Here is a 14,827-nt window from a genome sequence, read left to right as displayed (position 1 = left end):
CTAGAAGGTAAAGAGAACCCTAACTTTAGGAGCTAAATAATATTTATGCCATAAATAAAAAAATTATATATATTTTATTAACGGTTTCGTCTCAAAAAATATTTTGTAGTGTTATGTTTTATTGCAATAAATCAACGTTTACGCGGATAACCGCAGGGCATTTCTAATTAGGAATAAGCCAACTGAAAAAAATATTGGATAAAATTATTTGTTGCCAGTTGATTTTTATACGTTTGTATACATTTTCGTTGCTATGGTTACTAGTTCAATAACAACGACTTCTGTTGGAAGTTTCTCTTTGACAATTAATTCAATTGGACCGCAATGGGAATGTTGAGTTGGTTATATTATATAAATAATGTTAATTTATATTATAAATATATTGTGTTGATGAAATGTGTATTTACTGATGGCAGAACTTCATATTATTGGTCAATTGCAAAGTGCTTCTGATTTTAACGATCCAAATTCATTATTTTGCCGCTATTCGTTCCAGACTGGTGAGTTAATTTTATTTTTTACATTCATATGGAAATCGGTATCTTATAATAATAGGTATCTATCTTTATAGGCCCAAATTGGACTCTTATTTCTGGATTATCTGAAGGACAAACAGCAGCGGGTAAAGAAAACTTCAAAAAAAATATCGATTGGGTCCATCCCTTAGATTTACATTACGTTTGTAAAGGCATTCAAGGTAAAACCATTAGTTTTTTTATTAATAACAAACAAACTCTTACACATTAATGTATTTAAATACTTTGTTAATAGGCTGGCCGAAGATAATTCTACAAGTGAGTTGTCTTGATTCATTTGGACGCTCGTGGGTGGTCGGCTACGGCTGCTGCGCTTTACCTTCTACTCCAGGATACCATACCATTAAAGTTCCTTGTTGGGTTCCTGCTGCAACAACTGTGACTGAAAGATTAAAACAGTATTTCATTGGTGGTGGTCATGAATTGACGCAAACAGACATAATTAACTTAGGAAGTGACAGGTTTGATAGATTTATTGAATCAATATTAATAATAAAAAAAAAAAAAAAAAAAAATATATATATATATATATATCTATATACATACTAATATGTTTTTGTGTTAACAGGTTCAAACTAATTACACAATCAAAAGGAGAAATTAAATTAAATATATGCATAGTTTTAAGAAATTTAACTCAGTTTGGTGTAGAATATAAGTGAACAATGAAGCCTATTACATATTTGTGTTTCACTTTGATGTCCATACTTATTCAGTTTTGTCTGATGGACTTCATAAATGAAAGAATTCAGACTGGTGATGCATCTATCGATCACAAAAAAACTGTTGCTAGTAACCTAAGCTCTGTGTTAAAAAATATAAAGGAAAAACCTCATGCACTTTACTATCGAGACGAGTCACAAAGATTACATAAGAATACTAATGAAACAGAAAATAAAAAGTATGGCAATTCATCTATACAATTTTCCACATTTACAACATCAACAGAATTTACAAGTACATTTTTCGATTTGCTATATGATGAGAATGTATCAATGGCTGACACTACCTTGGCCACTGATACTTATTACAATGAATCAGAGTATGACAATGTGACCGAGATTACATTCTTTGATATAAAGACAACACCTAAACCAATGGAAACACCAAAGAAAAATGTGAATGCAAATAATTGTGCATGTAATTTATTGGTATGTATCACAATAAAGTAAGAATGTTTGCTATTTTGAATGAAGTAAATTATGATAATTTATTATTTGCAGTTTAATAAATGTGATATCAACTGTTGTTGTGATACCGAGTGTACTAACACAGAACGTAATTTGTTCAAAAATTGTAAAACGGAAATTAAAAACCAGTGTTATAATTATAACAGAAAGTTGCAGTATTTTTGCTTCTTTCAAGATACATGTAATAGAGATACTAGCAATATATTTGATCACTTCCTCTGTATTGATAAAGTAAACTTGCCTGATAAAAGACAACAATATCATAAGGTTTGTACGATCTTTTTTACTAGTTAATCTTTAGGTTTTCATGAACATTACCTGTCAGTATATATCATAATACTTTCTCCTTTTAAGCATGAAAATATAGATGTCAACAAGTATCTGAAGTGGCATACTAGTCCAGAGCATGTACCATTATATAAATTCACAAAAAACATATATGTGTATAGCCAACCTGTATGGCTTTACAAAAATGAAACTCTCTATATAATATGTAAGTAAATTCTTTTTATTAATATACATCTAAATATGATTAATTTTTAATACTAATGGATTGTTTCTAGCACTACCAATAACAGTGAGTAATAGTTACTGTAGCGGCAAAAAACCAATTAAATTTTTAACAAATGAGTACATCAAATGTTATGTAAAATTAAAGGATCTGCACTTTTTATATGCTTTACAAGTCTCCACTGAATCAAATGTTATAAGTCCAACAGAAATGACAACAAACAGTACAGTTTTGGTAATTACTTCATTAGTATTTGTCTGTTTTATTTTGAAATAATTTATTTTACTTCATATTTTATTTACAGAACTGTTCTACATTTCACTGTATTAACTGGACTGTCCTTGTTTGTAATGACAATGACTGCATTACATATAATAAAAGTTTACATGAACCATCATGTTCAGAGAGTCATTGTGATAACATAGGAGTTAAAGTAGAATACATAATTTACTGCAATGATTCTGTCATAACAAGAGCAGTAGTGAAACTCTATATTAAACAAGTTTCTATGGACATTGGATTCATTTTACAAGAAGTTAAAGTTAATTTCTACATGGGAAATGATTCTATTGACGACATTGTTACATATAGTGGAAATCGAGGCTACTTAAAAAAATTACCAATTATAGTATCTTATTGTGGAAGCAATCATACAAAATATTTTTACAATCGTACACATGGAAAAAGTTATAATCTTTTGCTTCCTTATAACCAAAATGGTAAATGTATGATCACGAATATAACACATAATATTGTGAATTTTGGTACTAACACAAGACTAAAATGTCGAATAACATTAACAAAACTTAACGCAATAACGCATAAAACGGATGGGTGTTTAAAGATTCAAACGGAAATTTTGGAGTTGTTACGTCTAAATCAAGATATATTTATCTCGCCCTACGGAAACCCAAATAACCTCAGTGATAGTAAATGGGTACGTCTTGAGAGATTTAATAAGAGTAATATATACGGTGAGTACAGTTCAAAGAAATTCCAGCTGCAATGCTACAATTTAATGACACGATTCGCTTATATCTTCACATACGCCGACATTGGAGTCAGCAAAGAAGAAAATAAAATATTGCGTGCTATAGTTCAAGGCACGACGAAGAATGTTACGTTTAACGTCAATGAATTATCGACGGTCATAACAGTAGATACGAATTTCTTAGATGCTAATATGCGCAGTAGTGTTGGAGCATCTTCCAGTTTTGATTTGTCTAAGAATTTATTTTATCCATTTCATAATGGCAGTAGCGAGTTTAAACGTCATACCTTATTTTTATATTTATGTACAATTTTGTTCTTAAGCAAATAAAATAACTTTATAATAACTAATAATTTTTATTTTGAAATAATTTAAATACTTTTGTTACTTCTATCACTTTAACTTGGCATTCACCCTTCAATGACTTGAAATTGTGATGGCCTGAAAATAAAACCCATTTTAGGTTGAAATAACCTAGTAACAAAATATCAATAACACAAGAGGGTTGCGATGTGTAGCAATGAAACATAGTTGTTATAAAAGAGAATTTAATTTAACATAACAGCTACTCTAGGAAATTACGAGGAACACTTATAGTACACATCGAAATGATCAGACTAAAACCACAATATTTTGTATATACAATATTTTTACAGCGTTTACAATTCAATCTGTACTTAAGTTTGAGAATAATCTGTCTTAACTTACAAACTATGGCTCCGCTTACATCTGTCGGCCTGTTTGCATACCGGTACATATATGAATTTACTAAGACACAAGAAAAGTTAAAGGGGCTCACGAGAGACAAGCAGACAAAGCTGACCGCGGATGCGGGTTTGACAACCGACCTATCGGGACGATAATGTAAACGAGTGGATATTACGGGGAGAAACTGAAGCTGTACTGTTGACTGTAGAGGCGATCGCGTCGCTACGCACCTATGCGACGTAGGTGTAGACTTTGCGGTCGTCGGGCGTGCGCGCGAGGTACTCCCGCTCGATGAGGCCCTCGATGCGCTTCTTGATGACGACGGGCGACGGCAGGAAGCGCGCGCGCAGTTGCTCTGTCACCTCCGCTACTAGCAGCGTGTGCTGTGATACATTCCAAATCATTGTGTTAGATGAGACCTTATATTGGATAAATATTACTTAACAACAACAACAACAGCCTGTAAATTCCCACTGCTGGGCTAAAGGCCTCCTCTCCCTTTGAGGAGAAGGTTTTGGAACATATTCCACCACGGTGTTCCAATGCGGGTTGGTGGAATACACATGTGGCAGAATTTCTATGAAATTTGTCACATGCAGGTTTCCTCACGATGTTTTCCTTCACCGCCGAGCACGAGATGAATTATAAAGACAAATTAAGCACATATATATATATATATATATATATATATATATATATATATATATATATATATATATATATATATATATATATAGTGGTGCTTGCCTGGATTTGAACTCACGATCATCGGTTAAGATGCACGCGTTCTAACCACTCCATCTCGACTCTCTCTCGAATATTACTGTATTTCCGATTAACTGTATAGTCCTAACTAAGGCAACGAAGAAACAATTCTCTCTTACCGCCATTTTCTTTCTGGCTTTCATAATGCGCACGATGGCGGCTTCTATCTCATGTTTGCGGTCCTCGTCCACCTTGTTACGAGTCTCGCGTCGTTCCGGTTCGGATTCGCCCTTGGCGGCTACTGTCTGGATCTTTACTCTGTATAACAAGATTTTTTAAGTAATGTATACAAGCAATATGGGATTTGTATTTATAATAATTAATAGATTGGCAATAATATACCTATGCAACTTAGAAGTAAAAGCATCATTGACATAGAACTGGTGAGATGGTTCTATTTCCTTAGTCTTAGGGTGTTTTATGAGCACTCTCTGTGTGGGTTTGCCCATGGCCAGCGACTGCAAGGCGCGCACGAGATCCTTTTCAGGTACATCTGTCTCGTTGAGTATTTCCTGAAAATAAACCACATACATTTTCATTGAGTTTCAAGCCAAGAGGTTAAAACTACTTAGCACAGAATTTCAGAGGGGGTGCAAGTTTACCTCGTACGTGAGTCGTTCGCGCTTGTTGAAGAGTAACAGCACGCACATCTGGAAGGTGGAGACTTGTATGATGTGTCGGCGCGGAGCGGGTGCGGAGGCGGGAGCGGAGGCGGGAGCGGGCGCGGAGCCGGCGGCGGAGGGCGAGCGCGGCGGGCTGGCGGGAGCGGCGTGCGCGCGGAACGTTGCGTGCAGGTCAGCGCTGCCTAGCTGAGGCTGCAGCGATAGTTGGCGCCCCGAATGCTTCGCTAGGTAGAACCTGTAGGTTGTTGTTGTTGCAAGTGATCTTAGCAATCCTACTACTATTATAAAGGCGAAAGTTTGTATGTATGGATGTTTGTTACTCTTTCACGTAAAAACTACTGAATGGATTTGAATGAAACTTTACCACAATATAGCTTATACATCAAAATAACACATAGGCTAAAATTTTTGAGGTTTCTAATGTGAGGTCGTAAAAAAACACATTTTTTGCGCTCACATTGCAAACGCTGACTGAATCCTACAAGATAGATCAAAACAATGTACTACAGTATTGTACAACTTAAAAAGGTCTACAAAAAAGTCCGTGATGGTATATGTTTATCTCTTAGGAATAACTCACAATAACCATTTTTTATCCTTTACTTTGTACGAGAAATAATGGCTTATTTACGAAGCGATTTTAAGCGATTACTAGACTAGAGGGGACGAACCTGAAGTCCACGCGAACGAAGTCGCGGGCAAAAGCTAGTAGTAATATATAATTATTACATCTTCAGATTAATATGTTTATACAAATGCTACTTTTGAAGATAAAAAAGTAATCATTTATTCTTACGATCTAAATACTTCAAATGCACTCCTTGGAGCTTTCGGGATGTTACACTTGGGTGTAGCACTCTGTGTTGGCCAAAATCCAGTTGTGAGAACGCGTACTGACAGATCTACCCCATGCAAGTTGGTCTGAGGATAACAAAACACTTTTATTAATATAATGTATATTTGTTATTGTGTGTTATTTAAGGTGTTGTAAAAAAATGTTATAATATATGTATATTGAGAGGAAATACTAGTGTACAAGTGTGTGTGCAATCACAACTGTACTATATTTCCTCACTATCGTAATCCGGCTTGAGACGGCAAATCCAACACTTGAGGAAAATGTTAAAGAACTACAACTTTACCTGCTCTCCGAGGCACGGCGGCGTTCACACATCCAACTTCCTGATTCTAGATTGTTAGTGGGGATTTTTCGACAAAAAAAAACACCTAATATATTTTAGTCGGTGCTGGTATTCGAACCCAGAATGTCGGGATCTGGCCTTATATCTAGCCACTAGACCAACGAGAGAGTTTTGTAAAAATATATTAAAACATTTTTTTTAATTGACTATGAATTGAGCCACCTAATAAAATTTACTAAAGTAGAACTTACATACATCAAACATACATTAAAAGCAAAATATAAAAAATGAATTCACCCCAGATGACAGCACATGCTCTTTGAACTCCTCCATGATAGTGTTGGATACTGTCATGTCTTTGAACATACCCTCAAGCTTTGACGTAAATTGACAACCGCATTCAGTCTGAAACATAACACGAATTGTAAGCAATGGCAATATTTAGATATCAATTATTAACAAGGAATTTAAGTGTGGATTAGATTTGTATAAGTATAAAGATTAAATCATTAATTTAATCATCTATTTAGAATATTTGTAGCTACTTGTAGTCCAAAAATCAAAAATAATTTACATATAATTTACACTACACTATGTAAAAACTTTTTCAATTTGATTTTAACCTTTTGTATTCAATCTACATGAGGAAGAAACCCTACGGGTGAAATCTATAGACTATAAATATTTTTAAAACGATTACACATCATATGTACGATAATGATATGTCCTGCTTAAAGTCTTCTTATCTATTATATAAGCTGCAAAATTCTTTACAATATACTTTAATGCACAGATCTCCACAAAAAGACTTTAAGCAAGATTTCGAAATTATTAACTACAACAATTTTATAGAAATCTTAGGACACTTACAACTACTGTCCATAGGCGTTGGTAAAGAATTTTGCAGATATATATGAATGAAATAGCAGATAGCTTTATTGTAATTCACTGATCGGATTTTCAATGTGAGAAACATCACCAATAATGCAGTGAAAGTCCCTTGGCTCCACATCTTTCAATAAACCCTCTCTCTGGAGAATGTTATAGTCTCAATAACTATTATTATTAATTAAATTAACAATAATATAGCTTTTTTCGTATTGAAAAAAAAAAGTAGTTATTAAGATTACTCTCCACATTTTATGCAGTAGGTGTTATTAATTTATTTTTATTATGATTGTGATAGTATAAATTATATTCAATGTCTCACCTTAAGTTTAGAGATCATGTTTTTCTCGCTGTCGTCTGAAACCGATTTGTTGAGCAAGAGTCGTTTGGCGAGATGCTGCTTGTAGTAGCGCTCAAATACATCCTTCTCCTGCAGGAAGCGGAACAGCACCATGGTTTTGTCCAGGACTGCTTCGATTTCTTGCTCACTCATCTATAATTAAAAAAAAAAATACTGTTAAAAATACCTATAAAACATTTTTTAGTATTTTTGCAGCTGTTATGGTAGATTGTTATCAAAATAAACATTATTAATTTATATTTAAAAAAAAATACGGTAATATAACATGTGTACTTACGCCCTTTTCACCTTTCTTGAGCTTTCCATCGATAAATAGTGAGAGAAATTCGGGGGACTTATTATTTAAATTAAGGAAGAATTCGAAATCGGAAGCAATCATATGCTTGAATATTTTATCATTATTGAATGAGTTGTGTAGGAAGTGGTCAAATCTATCTTTTAGATCCAGCAGGTTCTGTAAACATAAAAAAAAAAAACTTTACAACTCACGAGATAAAAGCAGTAAATCGTTGAAATTGACTCAAGTAAAAAATTGAAATGCAATTCTTACGATTTATTAAGAAAACACCACCAACCCGCATTGGAACAGCGTGGTGGAATATGTTCCAAAACCTTCTCTTCAATGGGAGAGGAGGCCTTTAGCCCAGCAGTGGGAATTTACAGGCTGTTGTTGTTGTTGTTGTATTAAGAAAAATAAGTGACCTGACCTGTACGTATGCGATGGCGTTGGTGTTGTGGTGCGTGTCGGTGACGAGCGCGCGGCCCTGCTGGCGCAGGTGCGCCGACACGGCGTCGGCCACGGTGCGCAGCCCCTCGCCCACGCGCGACAGCAGCTTGTACACGCACGCCAGCTCCACCGTGCGCGTGTGCATCAGCATGTGCACCACGCCGGAGTTCTCCATCTAACCCAACAATGGTTATTGTCTTTCGATTCCTTCTAATGTCTACATTCATAATAACATAAATAAATAATGACGCTATATTGGAGTAGTCACTAGTAGTACTCAGTCACTTAGTTATGGTATTTTAATAGTCTATGGTGGTACCATTAGTAGTTAGATATGCATATTATAAAGCTGTTACTCTTCTACTTTTATTTTAGTATATGTACTCACAATGTCATATATAGAAATCAAAAAATCAAAATCAAAATAAACTTTATTCAAGTGGGCTTTTACAAGCACTTTTGAATCGTCATTTAACAATTAAGTGAAGCTACCACGGGTCCGGAAAGTAGATTCTACCGAGAAGAACCGGCAAGAAACTCAGTAGTTACTCTTTTTCAACATTTAAAAAAATACAGTCATGTTAGTTAATTTTTAAGTTAATACAATTAATAAAATTAATATATCCTGCCTGGAAGTCAACAGGTATTAATTCCACGCTTTTTGTTGATGACGTTATATTGGAGTAGAGGCTCGCAGTCACTTACTTATAGTACTTTACTAGTCTATGGTGGTATCATTAAATAGATTTAGACTCTGCTTATCATAAAGCTGTTACTCTTCTACTTTTATTTTAGTATATGTACTCACAATGTCATATATAGAGGTATAGTAGGACACAAATTAGATGTAGCATCGGAAAATGCAATGGAATGAAAATAAAACCGATTACTGCCGATTTACACGACCAATAGAAATAGCTCTCTACCGCGCCATTCGACGCTATTCGTCGCTATAGATTCTCACGTCAGAGAAAGCAAGTGCATGTAAATCGACGTGTCAAATTGACGAATATATTATGTCATATGACAATACAAGTTATTACGTTTGTGCAAAGATCATATTCGCATGCAAAATAAATATTGATAATTTAGGATAGCATACTCAAGTCGGATGTGATCGGTTTTACGAATTTTGCCGATGCGACATCTAAGTTGTGTCGTACTATATGTCTATCGAATATGAATCTGTCGGTACCTCGACGATGGTCTTCATGTGTCGCTCGATGAGCTCGTGCTCCAGCACGGCGACGACGCGCGGCTCGGTGCTCTCGTCGAGGTAGTGTCGCGCGCGTTCTGCCTCCTCACTGATGCGCGCCTCCACGCGGGCGATGTACACCGCTGCGCTGTTCTCCGCGAGGAACTTTTGAGATTCCATCTGAAACACAGAAAGCAAGTTAGAGCAAATCGATTCGATCGGGCATCTTTATAATTGTAGGTAAACTATCCATTTCAGGAATAAATTGACAAGTTATTCTACCGCCAAATAACAGTACTCAATATTGTTGTGTTCCGGTATGAAGGGTGAGTGACATAACATCTTAGTTCCCAAGGTTGGTGGCGCATTGACAATGTAAGGAATAGTTAATATTTCTTACAGCGTCATTGTCTATGGGTGATGGTGACCACTTACCATCAGGTGGCCCATATGCTCGTCGGCCAACCTATACCGTACAAAAAAAAGGTCCATTTCAAGGTAATTGAAAAGAAGATCCAAGGGTTCTGATAATTTCAATCTCTACCCTATAAAATTCAGCAGACTGGTGTAGGAAAGGCTTCTCGAAGTCCTCCTCGTAGACCGCGCGTGAATTGATGCCGAGCACCATAAGCATCTGGCAAGCGTTGCGTATGGCCAGCCGGTCCACAACCTCGCCTCGCCGTTCTCGCGCCACCAGCTCCAGCAGCGTCTGCCGCAGATGGTCTCGGATGCAACCATAGCGAACCACCTATTAAATAAATATAATAAATATAATATGAGACAACATCACATACATTACTCTGATCCCAATGTAAGTAGCTGAAGCACTTGTGTTATTGAAATCAGAAGTAACGACGGTACCACGAACACCCAGACCCAAGACAACATAGAAAACTAATGGTAATCTACATCAGCTCGGCCGGGAATCGAACCCGGGACCCCAGAGTGGCGTACCCATGAAAACCCGTGTACACACCACTCGACCATGGAGGTCGTCAAATTCCTATATATTCCTATATACCTATTGAAAATAAACAGTAAAAATTATAAATAAACTAAGTAGTTTGTGCACATAGGCTCCCAAATGGTCAAATATACAATGACAGGTGACTAGTAAAAACAGGAATAATACCGATTGCATTAATTGTGGTTCATGGTAATTTTTAATTTTAAGTTATGGCTTATTTTATATAAATAATATTACCTGATCTCTGAATATGATGAGACCCAAGTTGTACACATTATCAACATCATTTTGTTGTACATATACTCTGTCCATATACATGAGTATGTCACGGATCATGACCATACTAGTTTGGTGATCAGTCCAAGCATTGTTTAATGTTTGCAGGAATCCATTGTGTAAAGAATGAAGTACATCTTCACGGACCTGAAAATAATTTACATTTTTAATTAAGAGCCCTTTATTTAGCTCAACAGAACAATCAAAAGTGACTGCCAAGAGAGTTGAGTTTAATTTTGAAGATGTGTAAGGTCCACACATAAGGCCACTGTTTACCTTGACATAATACAATGTAGATGTTTTTTTAATTAATTATTTTATTGCATTAGCATTAACATTATATTGATAAATGTAAGCAATTATTGAGGCTTTTACCAGTCTTAATAGGTATAATGTACATTCTGGAACTGTTTGTAAATGTATATCTACATAATGTGATTTGTACACTGTTCATAAATGATTAAACATTGAAACTTTTTAATAAAAACTATTTTAATTTACAATAAAAATTACATATATCTGAGAAAAATTATCAATCCTTATAGGTTTTGCATTAATTTGATAACAGTAAAGCAATAAAATAAAAGTGATTCCTTTATATAACAACTAACAAGTTGCACATAAGCTATGCAACTGTTAATTTAGTATAAATGATCTGTATCTTCTTAAACTCACCTTTGTTTCTAGATGATGCGTGACAACTTCCTTCAAACCTGTGTAGAGTCTTTCCCCATGCTTATGTAGGACCATAGTGTATGCATTTCGATAGAGTTCTTCGAATGAAAGACCAGAGTTGTTTTTCTTTTGAATTTCTTGTATTGCATTCTTAAGTAAACTCCATATACTCTCCACATATTTCTCATCCATAGTCATCTAAAAGTATATACATACATTACATTACAACACATATATTTATTGCATGCTTTTATGTTGTTACAAAAAATACAATTTTGTTTATATTTATAACAAATAATTGATGCTTGATATTATTGCACAGGATCAAAGATTTAATTACTTTAAGAGCATGGGAGATTAAACCCATCAAAGCTTAAGCTATCTGCTATTTTAAATTTATGATAATACATTTAAGTAATTTGATTTTACTAGCCCAGTGCAGTCATTTTTAAAACAAATTATAAAATTGTATACTTTTGCTTGGAATATCATAATACAAAATATACATAAATAACATTCACAAGCAATGCACATAAAGAAACTCTACATTGAATATCATACTAATATATTTGTTTTTACACATGAAATATTATGGTGATATTGTATTGTCTATGTCTTTAGTTGAAGGTGACCACTCAGACAGTACAGTACTTATAATTATGTCCTCCTATGAGAATATAATGTATTTTAGACACATATTTAAAAGATAAGCTAAAATTTAAACATTTTTTTGTGTATTGCATATTTTCAAATTATAATTGTTATCTATCAGTAGTTAAGATGTGTGACATCTTACTAAGACAAAGTCACTTTTACATTAATTATATTACTTAGGATTCTAGCCTAATACCATGTTTGAAGTGATTAACAGGTGTTATAATTAACTGCTATCATCATTCTCAAAATAACATATTATTTTTAAACAAAGTTCTTAATTTGAAATTGTAAGTCCGTAGAACATTTCCTAAAAATTATTGGTAACAGTTAAAATCTTAACCTTTTTGAATTCATATAGTATGGTAAATAAATTAAATACATTACAATTTTAAATAGAAATGGGAACACATGATTTTTGTTTTGATAATTAGAGCTAAAGGGATCAAAGGCATACAAACCCATGTATCAGGGTACATTTGGTAATATGCTTCTGAATAATTCCATACTTGAAATTTTCTAGTCATCTTCATAGATCAAACATTAAAAGAGTTAAGCAAGCATTGTTGTAAAATAGTAACAATAATAAAGATTGAATGATTTTGAAAGCTAAGATATAGAAATTGTTTTTCTCACTTGTCAAATAAAATTGTGTTTATGACATATTGAATACAAAAATTTTGTTAACTGAAATCACCTAAAATTTCTAATTTTGAATTTTGTGTCAATGACTCATTTTGACAGTGTCTTAATTTTATGATGAATAAGATCTGTCCTCAAGGTTATAATATAAGGTTGTATATGTTTATGTTTTGAAGGCAATACTTGATATATATAAAAAGTTTTAAACTTATAAATATAAGACGTTTTTCTATATCCATAGTACTTTTTTCTTTTACTATTTAAGTAATGTGTATTGCCTGTATAAATGGAAGAAGCAAGTTTAAGTCAAGTAACTGGCACAGTTTTTATAATGTTGTTTTATACAATAATATTCTTCATAACAACTAGTTATGACAGGAAAGGGATGCGTCACAGGTATATAAAACAAATACGTACGGGAAAGGCTCTGATCCTCATTTTGCCTGGTTTATCTTTTGGCAACGTACTCTTCATCATTGCGGCGACGAACTTGATATCTATCACACTAAATAAACTTCTAAATGTCTTTCCTACTTCATTTACAGTCACAAGTATACTTCATTGTTACTTTTACATTCACATCTGAAATCAAAAATGTTGATTTATTTAATGCGAAACAAAACGTCACTTGATAAAAAATGCGGCGCAAAGTTTATGTACTGGAGATAATTGTTATGTGGTATTTATTGGCTTGTTTATACTTCATTTAGGATATGATTTTCATTTAGACTTCCATCCGTGGTATTATAAGAACCAGGAATGGAGATGAGTATTTAAGACAAATAAAATAACAGCACATCTCTTTCTCTCTTGTGTAGTTGTTGAATTCCGACAATACACCAGCGCCACTTCACGTTATGACGTTCCATAAATTAATACAAGAGATAAATTAACTTACATGAATAAGCTGTTTATCCTTCGCAATTAACGTAAAATTTACAGTCGTACAATGCTTAAAGAACATGTATTTTTACTATATATCTAATAATTCAATTCTGTAAGTCAATTGTTATAATTTATTTTTTTTCTTTTCCTAACGCGCAGATTATATTGTAAGGCACAGATACATTATGTAGATAAATAATCTAGCATGTAAATGGAGAAATAAAATGTTATCTTAAAAAAAACCTTAAAAGTCTTGGAGATGGCTGTTATGTAAATTACTGCCCAATTTTGATACAATTTATAATATAATTAATGAATATATTTCTAACCAATTGATGAAATATGTGCAGTAATTGCCAGCGTTGTGTCTTATTATGATTTATTTTATAGATAAAAATGGATTTTGATACATACGTTTTTTTAACAGAAAACTCGTAACTATATATTTGGACACCACCTTAAAAGTTTCAAAGTTAGCACTCGAAATATGTTTTTATTCAAGGAGGAACTTGTAACTGTTAACTTATTGTTTCTTACCACTAGATGGCGCTTCAGCACAGGTTTTTTAAAAAATATTTGACTTTGCAACACTAAGAAAGTAATGTCAAATGCTGATGTGTTTCGAATTTCGATAGATTGAAAATAGTTTTAATTTTTTTATTACTACGTATTGTTTATTTACAAAGAAAATTACTAATTACTAAAAATATTATAGTTTCTTTGCCTGACACTCATAATTTTGTTATTTATATTTTAAAACACTTTTATCATGCGCTTTAATTGGTTACGACTAAGTAATAAAGTAACAACTAACAGAATTTATCATAGTTGATGTATACAAAATTTAACTTTAGTCTTGCTTGCCTTGCGATCGAATCATGGAAAATCAATCAATCTGTAGTAAAACTTGTAAGTGTCAACTACCATACTCAATACTCTTAAAAACTATATGGAGTGTGTCTTTCTTTACACACGAAGATAATCCCTACTTTTACTATTAGAATAGTCCGAAGTCCTACTAACTGTAACTTCATTGTGTGGAGCGCAATGATATTCTAATAAACAGATATGTTATATCCATGCTAAACAAC

The 14,827-nt window shown here is 33.6% G+C and overlaps 2 protein-coding genes across 5 annotated transcripts; one reads left to right on the top strand and one right to left on the bottom strand.

Moving 5' to 3' along the window:
• Positions 1–332: 332 nt before the first annotated feature.
• Positions 333–3,558, top strand: LOC124530811 (B9 domain-containing protein 2-like). Of its 2 annotated transcripts, XM_047105122.1 has the most exons (6): positions 863–997; positions 1,105–1,687; positions 1,760–1,993; positions 2,081–2,219; positions 2,290–2,471; positions 2,542–3,558. In XM_047105122.1, the coding sequence occupies exons 2-6, from the start codon at positions 1,202–1,204 to the stop codon at positions 3,556–3,558; spliced, it is 2,058 nt and encodes a 685-aa protein (XP_046961078.1). In that variant the 5' UTR covers positions 863–997; positions 1,105–1,201. The 2 variants fall into 2 exon arrangements, with proteins under 2 accessions (XP_046961079.1, XP_046961078.1); XM_047105123.1 differs by lacking the exons at positions 1,760–1,993; positions 2,081–2,219; positions 2,290–2,471; positions 2,542–3,558 and adding exons at positions 333–500; positions 572–697 and having other exon boundaries at positions 772–997; positions 1,105–1,328.
• On the bottom strand, positions 653–13,911 carry LOC124530810 (cullin-3). 3 transcript variants are annotated; one of them, XM_047105119.1, is made up of 16 exons: positions 13,750–13,911; positions 13,269–13,433; positions 11,556–11,753; positions 10,842–11,027; positions 10,182–10,385; positions 9,638–9,817; positions 8,423–8,617; positions 7,993–8,169; positions 7,677–7,847; positions 6,764–6,871; positions 6,121–6,245; positions 5,304–5,559; positions 5,044–5,213; positions 4,821–4,959; positions 4,167–4,319; positions 653–918 (listed from the first exon to the last, which is right to left on the bottom strand). In XM_047105119.1, the coding sequence occupies exons 2-15, from the start codon at positions 13,326–13,328 to the stop codon at positions 4,167–4,169; spliced, it is 2,322 nt and encodes a 773-aa protein (XP_046961075.1). In that variant the 5' UTR covers positions 13,329–13,433; positions 13,750–13,911; the 3' UTR covers positions 653–918. The 3 variants fall into 3 exon arrangements, with proteins under 3 accessions (XP_046961075.1, XP_046961076.1, XP_046961077.1); XM_047105120.1 differs by lacking the exon at positions 653–918 and adding an exon at positions 3,569–3,669; XM_047105121.1 differs by lacking the exons at positions 653–918; positions 13,750–13,911 and adding an exon at positions 13,512–13,671 and having other exon boundaries at positions 3,763–4,319.
• Positions 13,912–14,827: the final 916 nt, after the last annotated feature.

This window comes from Vanessa cardui, chromosome 7 (assembly GCF_905220365.1).
Source record: "Vanessa cardui chromosome 7, ilVanCard2.1, whole genome shotgun sequence".
Classification (NCBI taxonomy): Eukaryota; Metazoa; Arthropoda; class Insecta; order Lepidoptera; family Nymphalidae; genus Vanessa; species Vanessa cardui.
This window is presented reverse-complemented; position numbering and strand designations above follow the sequence as displayed.

Bases quoted from the DNA above. Each gene is read 5' to 3' on its own strand.
- LOC124530811 (XM_047105122.1), top strand. From the start codon at position 1,202: ATGAAGCCTATTACATATTTGTGTTTCACTTTGATGTCCATACTTATT. The intron at 1,688-1,759 runs GTATGTATCACA...TATTATTTGCAG, and splicing joins ATTGTGCATGTAATTTATTG to TTTAATAAATGTGATATCAA. The intron at 2,220-2,289 runs GTAAGTAAATTC...GATTGTTTCTAG, and splicing joins TGAAACTCTCTATATAATAT to CACTACCAATAACAGTGAGT.
- LOC124530810 (XM_047105119.1), bottom strand. From the start codon at position 13,328: ATGATGAAGAGTACGTTGCCAAAAGATAAACCAGGCAAAATGAGGATC. The intron at 9,818-10,181 runs GTAGAGATTGAA...TCTGTGTTTCAG, and splicing joins AGTCTGCTGAATTTTATAGG to ATGGAATCTCAAAAGTTCCT. The intron at 4,320-4,820 runs GTAAGAGAGAAT...AATGTATCACAG, and splicing joins AAGCCAGAAAGAAAATGGCG to CACACGCTGCTAGTAGCGGA.